The sequence below is a fragment of the Procambarus clarkii genome, chromosome 52 (genome assembly GCF_040958095.1).
Source record: "Procambarus clarkii isolate CNS0578487 chromosome 52, FALCON_Pclarkii_2.0, whole genome shotgun sequence".
NCBI lineage: Eukaryota > Metazoa > Arthropoda > Malacostraca > Decapoda > Cambaridae > Procambarus > Procambarus clarkii.
In genome coordinates this window covers 33,877,700-33,899,911 of record NC_091201.1, presented here as the reverse complement: position 1 = coordinate 33,899,911, position 22,212 = coordinate 33,877,700, and the positions used below count along the sequence as shown (strand labels likewise).

The 22,212-nt window shown below is 41.7% G+C and overlaps 1 protein-coding gene across 6 annotated transcripts in view; it reads left to right on the top strand.

Moving 5' to 3' along the window:
- The window catches only part of gek (serine/threonine-protein kinase gek), a 494,332-nt gene that overhangs the window by 376,257 nt on the left and 95,863 nt on the right, over positions 1–22,212 (top strand). For all 6 annotated transcript variants that reach the window (XM_069304649.1, XM_069304648.1, XM_069304646.1 and 3 more), the window contains 5 exons: positions 1,379–1,480; positions 1,662–1,830; positions 5,171–5,359; positions 10,860–11,045; positions 12,638–12,728. In XM_069304649.1, the coding sequence (XP_069160750.1) occupies positions 1,379–1,480; positions 1,662–1,830; positions 5,171–5,359; positions 10,860–11,045; positions 12,638–12,728 (737 nt within the window). The remainder of the gene's footprint in view (positions 1–1,378; positions 1,481–1,661; positions 1,831–5,170; positions 5,360–10,859; positions 11,046–12,637; positions 12,729–22,212) is intronic.

Below are 22,212 nucleotides of genomic sequence, written 5' to 3'. Positions count from 1 at the left end.
TTCGTCGGCTCTGGATTAGAGACCCTGGGACAACATTTTTCTCCGATTTATATACATTTATCACAACTATCGCCACTGTCCACATTTTATCAATGATCTCGGTATATTTATGGTATCGGGAGCACCACTTGCCTAGCCCTCCCCAGCACTATCATCCAGATATGACACAAAAATCCTGGAGTTCTCAAGCTGTGTCACAATAATGGTGAAGACCTAAGATTCTAAAGACATATACTAAACTGTGTATGTGTGTGTGTGTGTGTGTACATACTGTTCACACAGTATATTTAGAGAGATTGCTTACTCACTCACATCACAGCATCTCATGATATATACGATACTCTACTCTTGTATTGCTCAGGGTTAAAGGTTGTCTGTAAAAGGCATTCAGTGGAAGTTTACTTGGTTCATCCCCCATCCAGAACAGTGATTTACAGTCAAAATGTTCTTTGGTGACTGTAAACTATGATTACTTTGACTCCACATTATGGTTGGGTATAATGATGAGTACCATATTGGATGTATAGTCCAGTAGCCCATAGTGTATCTCTCCCTAGAGTGAGCACGTTTACACTCAACTGATTAACTTGTATCAGTTTGATGCCTCCTTGTTTAGTGCATGATAGTGACTAGAAGCAATAGGTCCACCACTCTCACACCTGGACTATGAAAGGGAATCTTGGCTATCCTCTTCTTATTCCTATTACTATCTCCTTCGGTGGTTATAATAGGAGCTGCCTCGTATGGGCCAATAGGCCTTCTGCAGTTCTCATTATTACTACTATCCCCTACACCTTACTTTCCGCCTCAGCTCTCTCTTGCCTATTTATTACCTGTCTCTACCTCCTCATCACAATTGACTTGAGAATGGTCCAGGATGGACCGAAACGTCGTCATCCCTTCAACTTTTAGTGTGTGGTCTGGTCAACAATCTTGGCTTATTCCCCTCAAAATAAATAAATATTTTCTATCACTTTTGCTTTGAGGGTTTTTCCCCGATTCCTCACTTATTAATGCTTAAAACAAATTTATTCTTTCAGGAATAAAATAATTCCTGAAAGAATATTCCTGAATATTCTTTCAAGAATATTCTGCTTGTGATTACAAGCAAGTGTGGATTGTTTCTCTCGTGGGATAATCAGACCAGCATTCTTTGGTTTGTTACAGTGTGCTTCCCTAAGTCTTGAAACTTGAAGGTCTTATAAAAGCTATTCAAGATATTTTGCAGCAGGTTACTCCATTAAGGGGGGGAAGTTTCCAGAGGGCAAAAGGTAGCAAATAAGGTTCAGTGTATGTCTAAAACTAAATTTATTACTGTATTTTTATGCCTGGTAAATTCATGATTATTTAAAGGTAATACAAGCCATTTCTCCCGCAGGTGTCAGAAACAAAGGGTGCCATTGCTTTTACTACGGGCAAGTTTCGCACTCCAAGTAGCGTTGTCTTTACTTATTGTTTATGTGTAGCTGTTAAAAGACAAGTAAGTTTGAGAATTTTAAGATGTGGATTACTTGCCTCTTGAAATATGTTTATAGTATATAAATTAGAGTACTATATATACATTCTAAAATATTTATTACACTGTATATTTTTATAGTTAAATATGTCATATAAATTGTTGGAAAATTCTTTACAAATTTATAAATTTCTTTTTAAATTAGATCATCATATATGAAATCAACCGAGCTAAAGGTCGACACAAACTGTTCCGTTCAATCTTGCTGCCCCAGCCACCTCAAAGCCTTGATATCTTAGGTGATGGACGACTTGCTGTGGGCTTCCAATCTGCCTTCACCATATATTCTATTCTTGGTGATCAACACCCCCTGTGTAAGTATGAATATGCTTCTGCTTTGTATTTGCTTCTCGTGATTCAGTACTATAATACGGTATTTATTCAAGCAACCAATGGCAGCAAAATGAATATTGATCAGTTAATTTAGTGTTTTTAAGTTATATGGTGAATAGCTGAAGAGTTAGTGAAAGTGAAAAGCCAACTAGAATAGAAGCGAAGTTTGGAACACAAGTTTAAATGTTACAACTAAAAGTTAGATGAGAGGTGCAAGTAAAATGAATGGTGTTATATGGGGCTGGGTAAGATAGACTGTAGTTAGTAGCCACGTCAGTGTTTGACGACTCGTTCTTTAAGAACAACTGATGATAGTCTTTTTCAGGCTTGGTGCCTTCTATTGATGATTACTTGAGAACCACTGAGTATTATTACCTGATATTACTCGACATGGTATCATGGTGTGTCAGTGTTGTTTGGTGTTTTTTTCACTTAGTTTAGTGCTAATTTAGTATGTGGAGGTGCTTGCCCCTGAATTTGGATATTATCATTGGCTGTCTTCTATGATCAATGACTTGTTCCTTGGTCCACTGAGCATCAAATATTTATGTGGTATATCGGCATGCATTGTTGGTATGTTCAGTTGACTTGAAGAGTACAGTACTAGTACAGTACAGTATTTGGTTTCCGCGGCACCTGAATCCAATCACATTATTTATTACTTATAATTCCCTTGTGTGCATACCCCCCTTCATATTTGACAATCAAAGAAATAATACTTCTTTTTTTTTTTATAATAAGCATGCACAGTTGTTGAAAAACAAACCATTTAATTTGTATTGTTTTGTGTGAGATACCAATCATGTTTCAACATGTTATTGTTTGTTTTTCTGGTTTCTTTTTCTCTAACAATGCGGGCTATAAAGGCACGAGCTTCTTACTACTCGTCCTTATTTAATAAATATAGTGAGGGTGAAAATAATGATCACTAGGGGCAGTAAGACTCAGTGTTGTACCCGGTGGCTCCAGAACATGCCTTGTACAGAGGTTATATTTCATACAAAAAGCTGGAGTCATCAATCCTAGGGAAGAAAGGCTTTATCAATTAATAACTCAGGGTACATACAGGGGTTTATTGCTATACAGTAGTCTTAAACTTTAGGATACATGATATATTAGGAGCTGGGTTATAATGTAATTACTGAAGTGTAATTACCTAAGTGTAGTTACAAGATGAGAGGTACACTCGTGATGTCCCATCTTCCCAGTACTCTTTGTCTTATAACGCTTTGAAACTACCGACAGTTTTGGTCTCCACCACCTTCTCACTTAGTTTGTTCTAACTGTCCACCACTGTTTGCAAACGGATACATTCTAATATTTTTACTGCACCTTTATTTCCTTAGCTTGAATCTGTGTCCTCTTGTTCGTGAAGGTGTTGGCTTTAGGAATTGTGTACACACTATTGAGACAAGGTAGAGATATTACCAAGTCCCAAAACTTGGACTCGCCTTACGATCAAATATACATATCCCAAGCTCCACCGGGTCACCATATTAGTTCACTGGAAAGGTGTACTCCTTCGATTCTATTACACAGTTATCTTTTCTATTCACCGGGACGTAGGCACTGTTGCTAACACTTCCAACACTACACGTGGCCCAGACCAACCTACACATATCCCAGGCCAACCTACACATGGCCCAGGCCAACCTACACATGGCCCAGGCCAACCTACACATGGCCCAGGCCAACCTACACATGGCCCAGGCCAACCTACACATGACCCAGGCCTACCTGGCACTAGAAGGTACTAGAAGAAAACCCAGACATAATAGCACTCACAGAAACAAAGCTAACGAAAACCTTAACAAATGCAGTGTTCCCACAGGATTATTATGTTATGAGGAAAGAGAGAGAAGGAAGAGGCAATGGTGGTGTAGCTCTGCTGGTAAGAAAGGGCTGGGATTTTGAGGAGATGGTTATTCAGGGCTGTGAAGGTTTCAGTGACTATATAACAGGTACCATAACAACTGGAGGACAAAAAATTATAGTCGTAGTCAGACATAATCCACCACCAAATGACAGAAGACCCAGACAGGAATATGATAGAAACAACATGGCCACCATTAACATAATAGAGAGAGCAGCTTCTGTTGCTAGCAGGAATGGATCTGGACTACTAATCATGGGAGACTTCAACCATGGGAAGATAGTTTGGGAGAACATAGATCCGTATGGAGGACCAGAAACATGGAGAGCTAAGCTGCTGGACGTGGCAACAAGACACTTTCTAAGCCAGCACATCAAGGAACCAACAAGAATAAGAGGAGCAGATGAACCAGTCATGCTCGATTTGATATTTACCCTAAATTGAGTGTAAATTAGTCATCATATGTGAAAATTTGCAGAGATTCTTGTCATGATGGAGCAAAAGGCCAACAATAGCCTGGTGAGTGAAATGAGTCCTGGGTGTACAATATGGGCTCCAGCTCAGGAATCATCCAAAAGACTAGTTCAACACCCGGTATTTTTTTAAATAAGATTTGAGCAAAATTGGAAATTCTACAAGAACTCTGGTGATGACAAATACTTGGTATGGCGTGTGCAGGTAGGATTCATTGCAACATCTGCATGTGTATTTGAAACACACAAGGCACATTCGGTCAGAGTAGTCAAAATGATTTTTTTTGTAAATGTTTGGTATGAAATTAAAATAGGAAATTCAGAACGTAGATGAGACACACTGGAGAGAAAGATGGAGATAAATCTTACTTTAATCAATAAGATTGAACAGTTTTGGGGAGAGGGATGAGGGGGCGGGGAGTGGAGACAAAGAAAGCACTGTATATGATAGTGTTGTAAAGGGTACTAGGTTGAATTGGCAGAACATGAGAGCAACAGTGGGTATATAGTGAATGCATTGTTGAAGAAAGAGGTAAGATAGAATAATACCAGAAGTAGTGTTGTTTATACACATTTTGAGTGTTGTGGGTGAAGAGGAATGAATACAAATGTTAATTTAATAAGCTTCATATGACATTGATTTATTTATTGTAAACAAGGGTCTTTTTTAAGATAAAATAATTTAACACATTAATATTCTGTTGAACTTTTAAAACTTACAAATCAGCTGATTTGTAAGTTTTAAGACAATCTTTAGTATTTTAAGATATGTGTACACTAAAAGCATTGGATTGTTTTGAGAATACTAATATGTTGCATTAGAGAAATTTGGAGAAAAATGTATGACAGAATTAGTTAAGCTTATAACAAAGAGCATGATTGATAGAAATGTTATTTTTAATATACTTACAGTATTTGAAATATATAATATATAATTGTTGTAATCCATCAAATCACAATTTTCTTTCTAAACAGCCTTGGTTCACCCAGATAGCCAGTCATTGGGCTTCCTCTCTATGACACAGTGTGAGGCTCTCAGTTGTATCGAGGTTACAAGGGGGGAATATCTTCTGGTGTTCAATCTTCTGGCTGTGTACGTTGATGCCTCGGGTCGCAAAAGCCGTGAAAAGGAGCTGATGTACCCTGCCATACCTACAGCTGTTGGTAAGACTTTCATCAGATCCCCTATAATTTCTTACCAACTCTCTTTCTACTGCTATTTCCAGGCAGTATCTCAAGAATGCCTTATCAAGTTCATTTGAAGCTTAAAACACTTAATTACAATCATAATGCCAATGTAATTATAATTGCACATAGAATTAATTGAGTAAATTATGTTAATACATATTGCCAAGCTAATTATGATTAGTATTAGTATGTAAAATTCTGATCATTTGCAGTGAGCAGAGTATGACCTTAATACAACCTGTCCTCCTGTTTTGGTAGTACTGCACTGGTACTTGTAGTAATGATGAGGACCATAGTAAATAAACTGACATACAATGCAATTAGAGAAGTAGAAATCTGTACTATTGAATTTGGACAAACCAGGAAAGGTTTTGTATACATGTTGCAAAGACTACCTAAACTAATCTAAACTAACCATCCTAGGCCTAATACATACCATCTGAGGCACAATATAGTACATATGTATGTTATACTAGGCATAGGAATATTTTTGTTTTTAAATGTCATTTTTTCGGACTATAAAGTGAGTAGTACAAAGTTTTCTATCTAATTGCTCAGTACATCAATATTTGTACTATGGTGCACATAGTTACACTAACTACTATCTAAACAGGAGGATGGGCTGCAAAATACTAAACTAATTAGGATCATACAATACTTAATTCTGAGGTAATTATGATCACAGATACTTTTCTGTGGGGGAGCCCCTACGGCTACCTGGACCTATCAGGCTAATGTGTATTATTTTAGACTGGGGGATTAGTCTATGGAGTTCAACTTACCAAGGACCACGAGTCAAAACCTGGACCTAGATTCAGGAAGCTCTGTGTATTTCTTCGTAAGTGGGTTTGCTACGAAGGTTCCTAAGTGCGCCCTAAGAAGATGCTTAGGTGCGATTCAATGAGGTCCACTTAGGAAGAAATTTGTAGGTTCACCTACGTGCCGATAGAGGTCACTACTGTGTTTCGTTTGGCCAATCAGAGAGCAGCAACATTCTTCATATTGAAGATTTAGCGCTGGTTTATCGGAGCTCTACTGCCTCTTATTTACGTCGAATTTTCTTATAAAATTAGTATATTTTGAAGTAAAACAATGTTTTTTCAACTTCTACAGCCAGCACCGACATTGTAGTAAACAAATATGTTACATTTGTTGTTTACCTACGTAATTCTAAGAGATACTGTGTAGCTGTTCTTGTTGCTCGGAAGATGTGCTGACAATTATTGTATATATTTACTGAATTTACCCAAGGGCCACTAACTATCTAGTGACCTCGAAGAGGACAGAAAGCCGGCGGCTTGTTAAAGGGCCCGCCAATTGTCTTAATGATATTTTTTAGCTGGAATTTGGCATTTACGGCTTCAGCGGGTAGGCGGTTCCATGGGTTTATAGCCCTCTTGGTGGAAAAAAACATCTGTTTTCAGTCCTACTTGAGAGAACATACTCTCCAACACTATATCTGTGATTGTCCTTTTATCAGTGACTTCATACCAAATGGTATGAGGTATTTTGAGCACTGTAATTATTTCATACACTCAGGAATATTGGAAGATATTCTTGTGCTGCACCAGATTTTGCCAGTGGAGGCTAATAGATCAGCATTAAGTATTTTGTTCTCAACTAATTCCATGTATGACTGGCCATCCTGTGAGGTGAGGATGTTGGATGAGCTTGTAGCTGGTTTTTGATCTACACTGTGTGGTCCTTTATACAGAATAGGGAAGCAGCACATTGCTGTGTATACCTAAACATGTTTAAAAATACATTGTTTGAGAGGAGTCTTGTAGAAACTGGTAAGAGTAATTATAATATAATGTTTCCCTGATTCAGTGCTTACCTCTTGTGAAAATTGCTTAGAGTTGTTTAGTCAGAGTTGATTTGTTTTTTGTATTGAGGCTGGTATTTTCTAAATTGATTTCATGTACAGTATGTCTAACCATTCTGTGAGATGGGAGTATTAGATAAACTTATAGCTAGTTTTTTATCTACACTGTGTAATATTCCATATAGAATAGGGTAGTAGTACATTGCTGTGTATACCTAATCTTCTTAATAAAAAAAATCAGTAATAAAGATTTTAAATTATAGTTTGTATTAATACAAATTCAGTACTGTATTATCCTTATCAAATCATGTTGACCATGGATCATTAAGATCTCATGTTGATATGTAATAGTCATATTTCTTTGGAACTGCTAATCCATGCTAATCATTCATTAAATTGTGCATTGTGTCTCAATTTTTCACTTCCTTGGATATACTGTACAGTACAAAAAGATAGGATAAAAATAAACCAGTAATATTTCTTTCATTATATTTTTCATTTAAATAACTGCATCAATATTTTTACAACTGACAGGATTTGTTTTACCATACAGGTGCATTATTTGTTGAAAAAAAATTTGGTTTATTGTTACACACAATGGTGCTACATAGCCTTCCCAGCTTGGTGCCTTCTTTTAATACTTACTGATTAAAAAATAAATAATAAATACATTTTATTCAGGAAAAGTACATACAGTTGATTTACAAACATAATGTTGGATTTATAGACAGAGCTAGTACATACAATACCTAAAGCCACTAATACTCATAGCATTTCGGGCAAGGTGTGGGGGAAAAAACACTTAGACTAAAACTTAATAGTAATCGGGATTAGGTATAAATTGTGTTGAAAGAAGGAATAAAAAATACAAAAAGGGGGGTTAGCATAGCATAACTCAGCAATTGCACATGTTGGTGAACAGCGTTGTTTAAAAAATAGCAAGACATGGGTTGACATTTAGGAGGTAAGTTAGGTTACATGGAGTTAATTAGGCAGTACTTGGTTTAACTCTTAAACTGGTTGAGAGAGGTACAGCCTTTGACATGATTCGGGAGGTCATTCCACATTCTGGGTCCCTTGATTTGTAGAGCACTTCTAGTTTGGTTACACACAGCCAAATTGAGTAACAGGAAGAGGTCTTGGACACAAATTTGTTCCATGCTAAATGTAGAGGAATCAGCTGAGTATTCCTCAAATAAAATAAGTTGCCTCAGCTTATAAGGTAAATAAAATAAGCATTTCTCAAATAAGTAGCTGCCTCACCTCACTGCTTTACTGCTACATAGCCTTCCCGGCATGGTACCTTCTTTTGATAATTTCTTGTTCCACACCCAAATTGTATAACAGGAAGAGGTTTTGGACCCCTACTTCCCTCTCTCTTTTTTAATAATCTATATAGTCATAATTATAGCTTTAAGTATTCAATGAATAAAGTTTGTGACATTTTTACCCTTCTCCTTACCTAACATCATTTGTGCAGCATATTTTTATTTTATGTCTCACCCAGATTTAATTTCAAAATAAAACCAAACTAAATAAATTAGAAATGGGTATATATAGTAAGGTACACCCTTACTACTAGGTGAACAGGGGCATTTGGTGATAGTAAATGATCCCATCAGGCAGGGCTCATCACCTTCTCTCATATTTCATGTTCACCAGTGTTTATTTACTTAATAACTACTGGTATAATATCTTGCTATTATAAAACTAATTCTACTATCATCAAACACATATTTACTTCAAGTTTCAAGCAGAGAATGCATATATAACTAACACGAAGGACTCCTCTTCACTAGATTCACCAGCTATAATATTTTGGTCATGTTCCAATATCATAAATTGATCCCAGTGTTATGTATTAGAGAAAAAATGACATATCCAGTTTACGTAAAGCTACGAGTGGTCGAAACCACACTTAAATCCCGGAATGAACTTACGAAGGTTTTTCCACTTAGGGTACCTACTTGAATACGGACGTAGCCGCCACGAAGGCGCTAAGAGGGAAAACGTTCTTAGCTAAGACGAAAAACCTTCGTAAGTACCTTCCTGAATCCGGCCCCTGGCCCTTTCAGAGAGGTTTCAGGGAACATAAGAACAAAGGCAACTGTAGAAGGCCTATTGGCCCATACGAGGCAGCTCCTATTTATAACCACCCAATCCCATTCATATACTTGTCCAACCTGCGCTTGAAACAATGGAGGGACCCCACCTCCACCATGTTACGCGGTAATTGGTTCCACAAATCAACAACCCTGTTACTGAACCAGTATTTACCCAAGGGAGCAATGGCCCTGGAAGCCTCCCCTGTGGTTGGTGTTTTCCTTATCTGCTATCGACCGGGGTTAGGCACCCAGAAAGGTAGGCATAACAAAACAAACCCACATGACACTACACACACAAATCACAATAACGTGATGCATCAAATGAACAAAATATTCAAAGGCCGTGACGAGGAGGATTCAAACCTGCGTCTAGGAGCATCCCAGACACTGCCTTAATCGACTGAGCTACGACATGGTTAAAAGAGTTGAAACTGAAGTTCTACTGAACTTACTGGATCCTGCAGCCTCTCCGAGGCGCAAACCAGGGTTTTACATGACTCCCGCCTGCTTTGTTGCCACATTTGCTAGCATAAATTCGGTTCTCTTTCATCACCACATTCGGCTCCACATTTGCTGGCATGAATTCGACTCCCTTGAATGTCTTGGGCTGCCATTCGGGCGTGGGGATTTTGAAGGTCGAACAGGGTCCTGGCCACCCATTCTGTGGTAAACGTTCCTGGTCTTGGATGTTCGTGTGTTACTTTGGGTCTCAGGTTGCAGTTGGTTGTCTCGACTTCAAGTTGAGAAGTGCGTGGCGGTTGCCTCCCGGGTGGGTCCCTTTTTTACTTATCTTGGGTATGTAGCTCCAGGGAGCTTAAGGGGCTTCCTACAGAAAACCAGCGTTGATTGTAATGAAACGTCATTTTCTGGGTGAGCCCCCAGAGGCTCTCTGGCACCCTCCCTTCCTCTGGTCGGCAGTTTCGTTTTGTATCGCATGCTTAGCCTCTGAACTGGTATTGCGTAGCCGGCATGATGGGTCCGGGGGCTCTCCCTTTCCTATGGTGGGGAGAGCTGCACGGATAAGTGGCGTGGTGACAGTGTATGACGTTTGCTTGTTTCCTTGAGAATTGGGAAAGTTCTGCCTCCCTGTTCAGTCTTAAGTTGCAATTTTCTTACCAAGTGGGATGTGTTTTGTTATTCCTACCTTTCTGGGTGCCTAACCCCGGTCGATGGCAGATTAGGAATACCCCCAACCACAGGGGGGGGGGGGTTCCAAAGGACATTGCTCCCTTTGCCTCTCTGAGAGGAGGGGGGGGGGTCAAGTTCTGGCTCATGGTTCCCGGTAGGCTGAGCTCCATTGACTAAAGCCCTGGTCTAATGTATTACATATTAGCCCGATAGTTCCCATGGAGCCTCTGTGGCTTTACCAGAAAATGGCATTTCATTACATTCAACACTGGTTTTTTGGCTCCTTAGAAGTAACTTTTTTCAAACCTAAGCCACTTTTGGTTTCACAAAAACAATCTGAAAATGGTTTCAACCATTTTAATTTAAATATTACAAAGTTTCTTGTAGTTTACATAATATGAGGATATGTTTTTTTCAGCGGTCTGTGATGGGCTTTTACTTGTCTACAGTGATATTCACATAGATGTTTTTGACGTGTTATCTGGAGACTGGGTTCAGACCATCAACCTTAAGCGCACCAAACCTCTAATGCGCACTGGTATCCTCAACATGGTCATGATTAGTGACCTGCCACATGTAGCCTACCTCAGGAACTTGCACAAAGGTGAGAATAGAATTCATCGTGTGTGTACATAATGTAAGTTTACACATGTTGTGGGTTACTGTCAGGAGAGGAGAATTAAACAATGTGAATTTTGCCGAGATAATAACTTGTGGTTGTAAAGCAAAGAAATTTGATAGAGATTTGGGTAGAAGTTAAGAAATGTTAGCAAATTTATTATTAAGATTGGCTCATTGTGTATTAGGCATATGCTCTCTCAAAATGCTTAAACCCCATTGAAAATTGCACAAAAATCAATGGGAAAGGGATTAATGGGATTGTTTCCATGTTCATTCACCATGCAGCAAACAACTCTTATTTCAAATGTAGTAATTAGTAAGTATAGTAATTAGGGGTGGTAAAATATATGTATTATATATGTCTAGTATTTTTTCCGATATGTGGCAACATTCCCTCACCCCGTTACCAAACATGGTGTAATAAGGAAAGATTTAAGTTACATTTAAAACAAAATTTTGCTAAATGTATACAGTATCTGTAAGATAATGTTTGATCAGAGTTGAAGGCCAGATGCTTGTAGGTAGCCTCGTGCACGTTTGCATGGGGATTTGAGATTGTATTATAGGGTGGAGTTGACTCCCATACACATCATTGAGAAATATTTGCCTCTATTCCAAATTCCAGCAACATTGAATCACCGGTACTCGAGCATTATTTGTTCAAGGTGAGTAAGACAGAGAAAATGGGGGGGGGGGAGATAAGGGGAAGAGGTAATGAGAACGGGGGAAGAGGTAATGAGAACGGGGGTAAGGGAGAACAGGAGAGGCGAGTGGGAATGGAAAGGGAGGAAGGGAAGGATAGATAATGAAAGTGAGAGAGCATGGGAGGGAGATGGGTAGACACAGTGGGAGGGTAAGGAGATAGAATGAAAGAGAAAAAACAGAAGGGGGAGAGGTAGAGAAATGCCCAACCCACAAACCTCAAAATAAACGAAGTGACGATGTTTCAGTCAATTTTCGACTCTTATAAAGTGATACAGTGGCAATTTCAACTTGAACAGAGTTGCACAAATGTTTCAAACATTTATTATGAATATATTTATAAGATAAAAATCAAAATTCAAACAGTGTACTTGAGCGAGACTTGATCTTCCCCCACTCTTACAATGACTTTATTCCTTAATTGTTAAATACTACTACTTCCGCAACAGTAATTTATAGCAGGATGTTATCTTTGCTGCTGCATATCAGTTAATTATCCAGTCAGAACATGGAGTAAGACCTACTAAGATCTCAATTTTATAAGATAAAATACTTTGTGAAAACCTGAACTTTGGTTTGGCCTTGCCTTCCCAGTCATACAATTGAATTAATACTACTCAAACTTTCATAGTTGCTTAAATGTTTTTAAATTCCATCACACTTTAGTTGCCAAGAGTCATAGATTAAGATAAGACAGTTTGGTATATGTAACAGGCTAAATGTTTTGCACTATAAATTTTATTGAACTAATTGTTCAATAAAATTGAAGAATTGAACTATTGTATTATTTTATTGAACAATTGTATTATTTTTTATTGAACTAATTGTTCAATAAAATTGAAGAATTGAACTATTGTATTATTCATGTTGCAGAGGAAATTGTGAGAACGGGTTTAGATTCCAATGGTCGGCCAAAGTCTAGAAGAAAATTCTCAATGCGGGAAAACAGTAAAACCACTCGCACGTAAGTATTATTTGTTGCTAGTACACTAGTAAGGGTTTAGCTATGTGCACTGTAAAGTTACAAATTTTGAATGGAATGTTTAAGAGAGTGTTTAAAGTGTTAGTCTTGCAGATAGGGTTTTGAAAACTCTCAGTGTGGGAAACAACACCACAGGAAAAGTGTGGTGTTGGGACCTCTGGAGACGTGTATGAACAGAGACAACTTACCACTACTTGAGTATTAATGATTTTTTCTTTATGAAGGAAATTATTGTTTTTGGAAATTATGCAGAAATTACACAGAATTGGTATGTTATAAGGCCAGTTTTTTTTATAATATAGGTATTAGTATACTGTACAGTATTTGAGAGAAGCATAGTAATTTCACTCTTGCTCTCTTCTACATTTGGAATCTTTGATTTTTTCATTTTTTTACTGATATTGATGCTGTTTGACAATAAATTATAAAAGATTTTATGAATATAGGTACAGTATTTGTAGTTTTAATTTTAACATTATATTACATTAATGTTATAGTTAATGTAATCCTGGTAATTAGGTTGGTTCACCTAAGTTGCCAATGAAAATACTATAGAAATTATAAGGGGTTCCCATACCTCATTGATGAGTCTTGTCTTTGGATACACTTAAACTGAAGTTCTTGAGGGTGGACTGCTCCATTGTCTCCATCTTGTACAGCAGTAAATACTTTTGCATTCTTTGTCTCTTTTTATGTTTCCTCACATGGTTCTTCCCATCTACTTTCACACATAAATGTACTGACCTAGGACAGTCTTCATTGTTGATGAGTTTTATCTCTCGGTGCAAGCAACCTTACCTTGCGATTACCTTACGATGATTTTGGGGCTTAGCATCCCCGTGGCCCGGTCCTCGACCAAACAAGACTTCACTCTTGAGGTAACTAACCCAGTATGTAAAATTCTTGGCCAGACTTTTCACTTGGTGCTTCAAAAGTTATTAACACTTGAAGGCATTTAAATTAGGTTAAGATTCTGCAAGTGGCTTGCCTTAGGGATGGGAGTTTCCATAAGGCATCAAAAAGTATGAATGAATAGTTAAAGGTTCAATTGTTAATATCTCGTAATTATTTCAACAAAACTATTGTCATTGTGTTCAATGTATGAAAAAGTTAGAAGCAGCATCAGAGTAGCTTGACTTTTGAGTGCTTTGTTAAGAAAGTATGAAGTTGTTTTGATTTATTTCAGATGTTTTTCTTATTTTTAAATTGTCATCTAAATAACGAATCAAACTATACCATTACATAGTGATAAAAAAAAAAAGAGGCATGAAGACTGGAACTGTACATCTTGTTATATGCCTTGTCTTGGAGATTTGCTTGGTAATTACTTTACTTTTTAATAGTTAAATTTTCATTTTCACTTATTATATGTGATGTTTTGGGTGTTGAAGATAATAGCAGAGAAGGCCTTGTATATAAAATTATTAGATTTTTCTGGGGGAGTCCTTGCGGCTCCCTGGAGCTTACTAGGCTGATATGCTAATGTCAGACTTTGACATCAGTCATATGTATGGAGTTCTGTGGGCCTACCGGGGACCATGAGCCAGAACCTGGCCCCCTCAGAGAGGCATGGGAAGCAATGGCCTATAGAAACCCCTGTGTGGTTGGAAGCATTCTATGTCTGCCATCGACCGGGTCAGGCACCCAGAAAGGTAAGCATTCTAAAACAAACTCCTATTCTGGTGAGTTTGAATAGGAGTTTGTTAATATTGCTACCAATGGCCAAACAAGTGGATAGAATGCCCCTAAAAGAATCGACCAAACAAGCATGATGTCACACGTTGCTGTCTGCGCAGCTCCCCCCTCCCCGAGAGGGGGAAGGGGGAGCCCCAGACCCCTCGTGCCGGCTATCCACCCTTCAGTTCCAAGGCTGATACTAGAGGCTGAGGTCATGTGCTCTGGTTCCAGTGGTTGTTTCAGCACTGTACCTAGTGTGTGGTGATTGTCTTCTAGGTGGTGCATGACCCGGGAGTGATTCTCCAGTACTCGGGCTGCATGCGCCTAGGGTTTCCTTCCCTAGGTGCCCTGTAAGTACTGCCCTTGGGGCTTGGGGCCACCTTCCACAAGTTCCTTGGGTTCTGCTTCTGCTAGGCCGTTTACTGCTTGGTTTGTGGCTGCCCTTTGTGTGCTAGAGTGTTCTGTCTTCCTTGTTTGCCTTAGGGTAGGGGGCAGTTTGCACTGGTAGGGGCGCAGATTACTGCGCAGCTTGTTTTCACCAATCATAGCGGCTGGCTCTGTTCCGCCTGGGTATGTTGTCCTCTTGCAGGGTTTTCTTTTTCTTTTTGTTTGTCTGCCTTGGGGGGTGGGGTCTGCCTTGGTTCTTGACCCCCGTGTACTGAGTACTCTTCTCTATTCCAGTGGTTCCCCCACCTTGGTCCTCGTGAGTGTACACGTCTTGGGGATTCAGTTCTTAGAAAGTTGTTTGGTATACTTGGGCGCCGGTTAGCAGTACCCTGCCTGGGCTTCCCTGAGCGTGAGTTCCGTTTCAGGACCCTGGGAAACTCCACGGGGACGTGCGGGTCCAATGGATGTGACCCCGGAGTTCCCCCATCCCCTTCGCTTTGTGCGAGTTCAAGGGTTGCTCTATCCCCATGTCTCAGGGTGACTCTCATTGTTTTTGCCTTCGTCTGCTGCCTGTGGGATCGGTGGCACCTTCGACCCGGAGCCCAGCGAGTTTTGTTGCTTGTTTATAGCTTGATTACCCAGTCTTCTGCTGACTTATGTGGGTGCAGGCAGCATGGGCGTTGCACATTGAGTTTCGGTGGTGGCAACGCGCTAGGTTGTTTGCTTCCCAGAAGCCCTGAAGCTGCCATGTTTTTGATTGGTGTGACGGGGCTTGGGGGTGTTGGTTGCTTTGGTTTTGTTTCCTTCTGTGTCCCCTTGTCTTTCCCTCGGGGGCCCTTGTAGCCTGGTGGATAGCGCGCAGGACTCGTAATTCTGTGGCGCGGGTTTGATTCTCGCACGAGGCAAAAACAAATGGGCAAAGTTTCTTTCACCCTGAATGCCCCTGTTACCTAGCAGTAAATAGGTACCTGGGAGTTAGTCAGCTGTCACGGGCTGCTTTCTGGGGGTGGAGGACCGGGCCGCGGGGACACTAAAGCCCCGAGATCATCTCAAGATAACCTCAAGATAGATTCCCCTGTTGTGGTCTAGTCTGGTGCCCCCTTCCTCCCTACATCTGGATCCTTACTGTTTGTGGGTTCGGGGTCGGGGTGGGGCTTCGATTGTCTTGAGACTCAGGCAGTCTCGCGGATTTCCCCTTCCGGGGTAGCGACGGAGGCATTCGAGCTTGTTCCTCCAGCCGTGTTGCACGAGTCTGCCAGTGGGCGTGCTTTTCCGGCTGCCCCGGCTTTTTCTTGTGAAGTTGGGGCTTTGGGGGGAGGGGTCAACCCCGGGGCCTGATGTGTGGGTTCCCGGGGCTGGTGAGGGGCTGACTTGGGGGGCCTCACGCCCCCGTTGGATCCCGCTGGGGTTTTTCTACCCTCTGGGCAAGCTTGTGGTTACAAGGAGTGGGTTTTTTCTTCCTTCCTTTCCGTATGAGTTGTTGGGCGTCGGCCCCTCCCCGGGTTCAGTTCCTTGTCCCCTGGATCCGTCGGTTCCGTCCTGTCGGTGGGTATTTTTCTCCGTTTTTCCACTTTTCTTGGGATGGACCTTCGCCATCATGTTCCCCTCTTCTCAGGGTTCTGCATGACTTTTGGTCTCGGGTGCGACTGTGCCTTTATGCTTTACGCTTGCTTCTATAGGTTTTCGAAGGTTCGGGAAGGTTTTTGCTTCTTCCCATATTATTGGAACGTCTGTCGTCTTCCAGTGTGGCTTCCCTCCAGTCCTTTATAGGGCCTGTTGGTCCTTCTTTGTGTTTCTTCTCAGGTTTCGGTCCTGTTTCGTTCTTCGTAATTGTATCTTCTCTCCGTGCTCTGTCTCGGCACTGCTCATTTTCTTCCATATTCCTTGTTGGCGCCTTCCTGCTGAGTGGGTTGTGCAGTTCAGACCTCCTGTCCTGCACTGCAGGGTTGCCAGATTGGGCTCCTTGTAGCCCGATTGGGCTACTTGTGTAGCCTGCATGAAGAACTATGCTATGTATGTTTCGCTACTTACTGCTGTTTTCGCCTGCTGTTCACAGCTGACCTGTGTACTCTGAAAAGGGACTCAATTGTTACCAACAATATTTTATGGTCACATTCGTGATTTTGGTTTCTTCAGCTCGCGACTTCTAGCGAACCAAATCTGGCATCCCTGTGACTGCGCATAGGCCGTGGTAGTTTGTTTTGATATGGGCGGTGTGCATGTGTGCTGGTGTTCTGCATCCATTTCTCTCAGGTGCTTCGCCTCTCGCTCCTCTCACTTCTCCAGTCCGTGCTCCGTTGCTACTGGGGGTGTTCTGGATTGTTGCTATGGGGAGGACGCAGGGTTTTCCCTGCGTATGGGTGTGGGGCGCCTCCTTCGCCTTTACCCTACTCTTCTCCTGCGTGTGTGGCTTTGCCGTCTTCCACTGGCGGTGCTCCCGGCATCTTCTCGGCTACGTTATGTCGTGACACGTTTGTGCCTAAGTTCTGCAGGGGAGTTTATGGGGTCTGGCGTCTCTTTCGGCCAGGCGCTGGTTCGTGGTTTTTGGATACGAATATATGGACTTCGGAACACAGGTGACTGCAGCAGACCTATTGGGCCATACATGGCGGCTCCTATTATGCCCATCCAGTCCCACTCTTATGCATGTCCAGCCCATGCTTGAGTCTAGCAAGGGGGCCCCACCTCCACCAGGTTATGAGGTACAGTGGTGGGGAGTATGTTATGGGGTAAATGTTCCTGTGTCAGGATGTTATGTGGTGACGTTTTGCTGCAGTTTTCTTACTGTGGATGCGTGTTAGGAATTGGTTGTGTTGTTTTGTTTGGCCCTTCTGTGCTTTTTTCTGGGGCCTTCCTTGTTCGTCTGGGTTATTGTTGCAAGGGGGGTCATGGCCCCGTGTTTCGTGGTCTTGTCGGTATCACTGATTCCTTGCCCGTCTTGCAGTGCATGGCTTATCCCTTCCTTATACGTTGGATTCTCTGTACATACCTAGTTGTACTTGCCTAGTGGTGTCTGCGGGAGTTGAGCACAGGCTTTTTGGTCCCGCTTTTCACCTGCCAATTGCTAATGTGCGCAGGTTCCTGAGCCTGCTGGGTTCTATCATATCTACGCTTGCGGCTGTGTGTGGTGTTGTCCTCCACCACACCGCTTCCTCATGCATTCCGTTTGTCTCCTACTCTGACACTGCAATACTTCTATCCAACGTATTTGTGGCTCATTTGGGCTCTCGTTCCATTGGTGTCCCCTGGTGCGTGTGCCCCCTGGGGTCCCGTAGTCAGTCTTTCTCTGCCCTATCACGTCCTTTGAAAATCTTGAATGTGGTGATCATTTCCTCATAGCTCGTACTCCTTGGTTCGGGTACTGGTCTGGTGGCATACCTTTGCACCCTTTTTTCCATTTAGTCTTGTGTTGGGACGTGTCGAACGACTGTGTGTTGTTGGCATGGCTTGTTGGGACATGACCAGCGGTTCTGTATGTTGTTGGTCGTGTCCCTTTCATTCCCGTTTGTGCCTTGCCTTCTTCATTCTTCTTCTTCCTTCTGCACTCTTTTTCCTGGCTGTTGGTGCAGGGGCTGTTCTTCTGGTCTTTTCTTGTGTTTTCCATCTTCTCTTTTTATCCTACACATTGTTGTGTGTTTTCTTTATGCCTTTTGGCTCTCCTATTGCAAGGTTTGGGTTCCTGTTTTCCTGGCTTACCCTGCCTGTTGGCATTTTCACAGTCTCGCGGTGTCCCTTCTCTAGAGTCTCGCGTCGAACCCGTCGTTTCCGATCTCCTGGCGGGCTCACTGGCGTCGGGATGTTTTTCTGTAAGGCAGACTTCTTCTGCCGGCATCTCTTCCTTTGCCGGCTTGGGTTTCCGGCTCTGCTGGCTCCGTAATCGCACCCGAGATCTTCCTGCGTCTCCGCCTCTTCCTAGGCTCGATTGGCCCATGGCGGGGCTGGTTCAGTTCTGCCTTGAGTCTCTCACCTTGTGTTGGTGATCGGGTGGCTTTGTTGATGGTGTCCCACCTGCATGCTGCTTCTTGGTGGCAGTGTGGGTTTTTTTGGTGGTCCTTCCTTTTCTTTCTGTCCCTTCATAGGTAGCTGCGTTTGTTGGCGTGGTCTTGACCTTCTCTTGTGGGGGTTCGGGGCCGTCATCTTGCCCCATACTGTCGCCTCGTGTCGTGTAGCGCTGGCGGAGCCGCTTCAGCTTGCTTTCGGTATTGATGTTACGTCTGTGCCGTTTCGCAAGCTATCTCATGCATTGTTTTCCTCCGGCCTGCTCATGCGCCGCCTGAGCAGTATTGGTCGTTGGGCAGGGTGCTCTCTTTTCCATCTTCTCTACGGTTTGTTGTGGCCCCTTCAATTCAGGGTTGTTTCTCGGAGCCTCTTTTTCTGTTGGCATTGGCCTCTGGGGGTCGGGTCGGAGTGCTTCATGCTCTCTTCCGGCGCAGGGGTTTTCTGCTCCTTTGGTTGTGGTGATAGGTTTGTTCATCTTCAGCTGTCTCCTTCTTTTCTGGCAAAGAATGAGACAGCTGCTTTCTGGAGGGGTCTTTCGGTTGTTGATACTTGGTTAGTCGGGCCGGGGGTGCATCGTGTTTTGTGTCCGGGTGCGGCCCTCCGCCGTTCTTTGTGCGCCACGGCTTCTATGTCCGGGGACGCGCTTTGGGTTGATCCAGTTTCCCTTCCCTGTTCGCGGGTGCGGGTCTTCCTGGTCGTCCACGGGGTTATTAAGGCTAGTCAGTCTGCAGTCTATCCTCGTGCCCATGACGTTCGCAAGTTCGCTGCTCTTGCTGCCGTCTTTGGCAACATGTCCTGGGCTGATATTCGGGCGCAGGGATTTGGGCGGTCGAACAAGATCCTGGCTGCTCGTTATCTCATGAACGTTCCTGGGCCTAGTCGAGCCTGTGTCGCTTTGGGTCGGTGGTTGCAGCTAGTTGTCTCGACTTCGAGTTGAGGAGTGAGCAGCAACCGCCTCCTAGGTATGTCCCTCTACTTCCCTCTGTGGGTAGTTAGCTCCGGGGAGCTTCAGGGGCTCCCCCCAGAAAACCAGGGTTGAATATATTAAAATGCTATTTTTTGGGTGAGACCTAGAGGCTCCCCAGCATCCCTCCCTCCCTCTGGTCGGCATTTTTTTTGCATGTTTTGATTGCTCCATTGCTCTTGATGTCTCTCTGAGAGGGCCAGGCTCTGGCTCGTGGTCCTCGATAGGCCCACTGAACATACACATGACTGATGCCAAAGTCTGACATTAGCATATCAGCCTAGTAAGCTCCGGGAAGCCTCCGGGTCTCACCCAGAAAATAGCATTTCATTACATTCAATACTGGTTTTATACCTAAATTGTAACTCTTCTTTTCTCAGTTACAAAAAGTTTTTGTAATTATGAAATGGGTGTGTGAAGTTTGCCCAACAGGTGCTGTTGAGGTCTTTAAGGATGTTGAGTTTTGGCTGGGCTGCTGCTTTCAAATGTCTTATGTGGGGAGGTTGTAGGTGAGGTGTCAAGAGTCTTAAGTACTTCTTAAGTATTTGTAATCTTTTGTTGCAGATAGGAATGTTATTTATGTTTGACCTTTAAAGTGCAGTTATCATCAGACATTGTTTCACAGGGTAAAGCAATTATCATGAGTTTATTTAAAATGTTATTGTCTGTGTTTTACATGAATGATGTTAATATGGAAATAACGTGTGTTTATGGATGTACTGAAGTTTACCTTGACACAAAAATCCTGCGAACATTTCATGTTAGCTTACTATGCACATGTGGTTATCATCACAAACTGTGATTGGGGTTCAGTGGAAGCCTCAGGACCCCTCGTGTATTCAGTTGAATTCCAGGTTGCATTGCTTTAACCCTGTCATGGCCAAGTTGTATAGGGCATGTGCTTGAGGGTACCCAGTGTGCAGGTTCGAGTTCTCGTCGTGGCTTCTACTGATTTTCTAAATGATACATCATGTTAATGTGATTTCTTTGTGGAATGTTACTATAATCGTCGTAGTATAACATTCCGCTATAGTTAAATGATATGTTCATTACGTTCATATGGTTTTCACACCTCTACAGTATACCATGAAGTATACCGGGTTAGTCAGTCAATATTTAAACATAACAGTAGAGGAACTACAGAATGCCTATTAGCTCATATAATGCAGCTCCTATTTATATCTTTTGTATAAATAGGAACTGCCAATATGGGTCATTCCTAGATGGGCCATTTAGCCCATATAGGAATGAGTTTTAGAAGATGTAAATAGGAGGCAGCTCCTATTTATATCATTCATATAAATAAGAGCTGTCTTGTATAGGCCAATAGGCCATCTGTAGTTTCCTTAGTTCTTATTGTTATATATATTAGCTACTTTCATTAGTACATACATAGTGTACATCTATTTATACATACGATTGTTGAATATGACCGAAAAGATAAGATTAATAACTCTAACACGAATATAAGGCGAATATTGTTAGAGGCGACTAACAATGCATAAACAACAGGGCTCCATCAAGGAACATACTGTATAATCTCTTCTCACAACCAGACCATCCAGAGAAATCTTAACAAACAACACAGAAATCATCGATAGGTACAGTGATAGCAGGCAGCTCGACATCAGCAAGGCACTACACATCAAAAATTCAATACCAGCAATCAACAGCCAATTAATGTACAACTATATTCTACCCACTTCAAGGCACCGTATGGGCCAATAGGCCCTCTGCATTTACTTCCATTCTCATGTACCCACCTCACCCAATACCCACCCACCTCACCCAAAACCAATAAAAAGCAAGAGTTATGCCAAATGTTTCATACACAGTGTATCAAGTGTAGTATTAAGTGTAAAGAAGTCTTTGAGAATGTAAGAAGCCCATACGAAACGCTTCTAGGCGTCAGACCATTAATAAAAATGAATTTTGGAGAATTGATATTTCCATTACCACCGACAGTGAAGAAAAACATAAGAAATATTGAGAAAATTCATGTTAGAATTATTAATCTTACCTTTTCGGTCATATTCAACAACATATGTTTACAAGAAAGACTGCTATCAAAATATACTAACATAAGATTGTCTAGACATCCAAGGTTAATACCGAGTTTGTCTGGCTCTGGCAATGTATTTTGCTGACAGAAAACTCTGGCATTGAGAGTTTATGTTGTAGTTTATGCTGTTTCACCACACACTGCCATACTGTTAGCTTGTTCAGTGCACAAAACTGGCTACAATATAGATCATTATTTTTTTCCACATTTCTGTACATTTTGGATCCAAATTAAGCATTCTATTAGGAAAGAATATACTGTACAGTGGTACTGTATCATCATTTACAAATTTAATCCGTTCCCAGAGATGGTTTGTCAACCGAAAATTTGAAACCTGAAACAAATTTTCCCATAAGAAATAATGTAAATTGAATTAA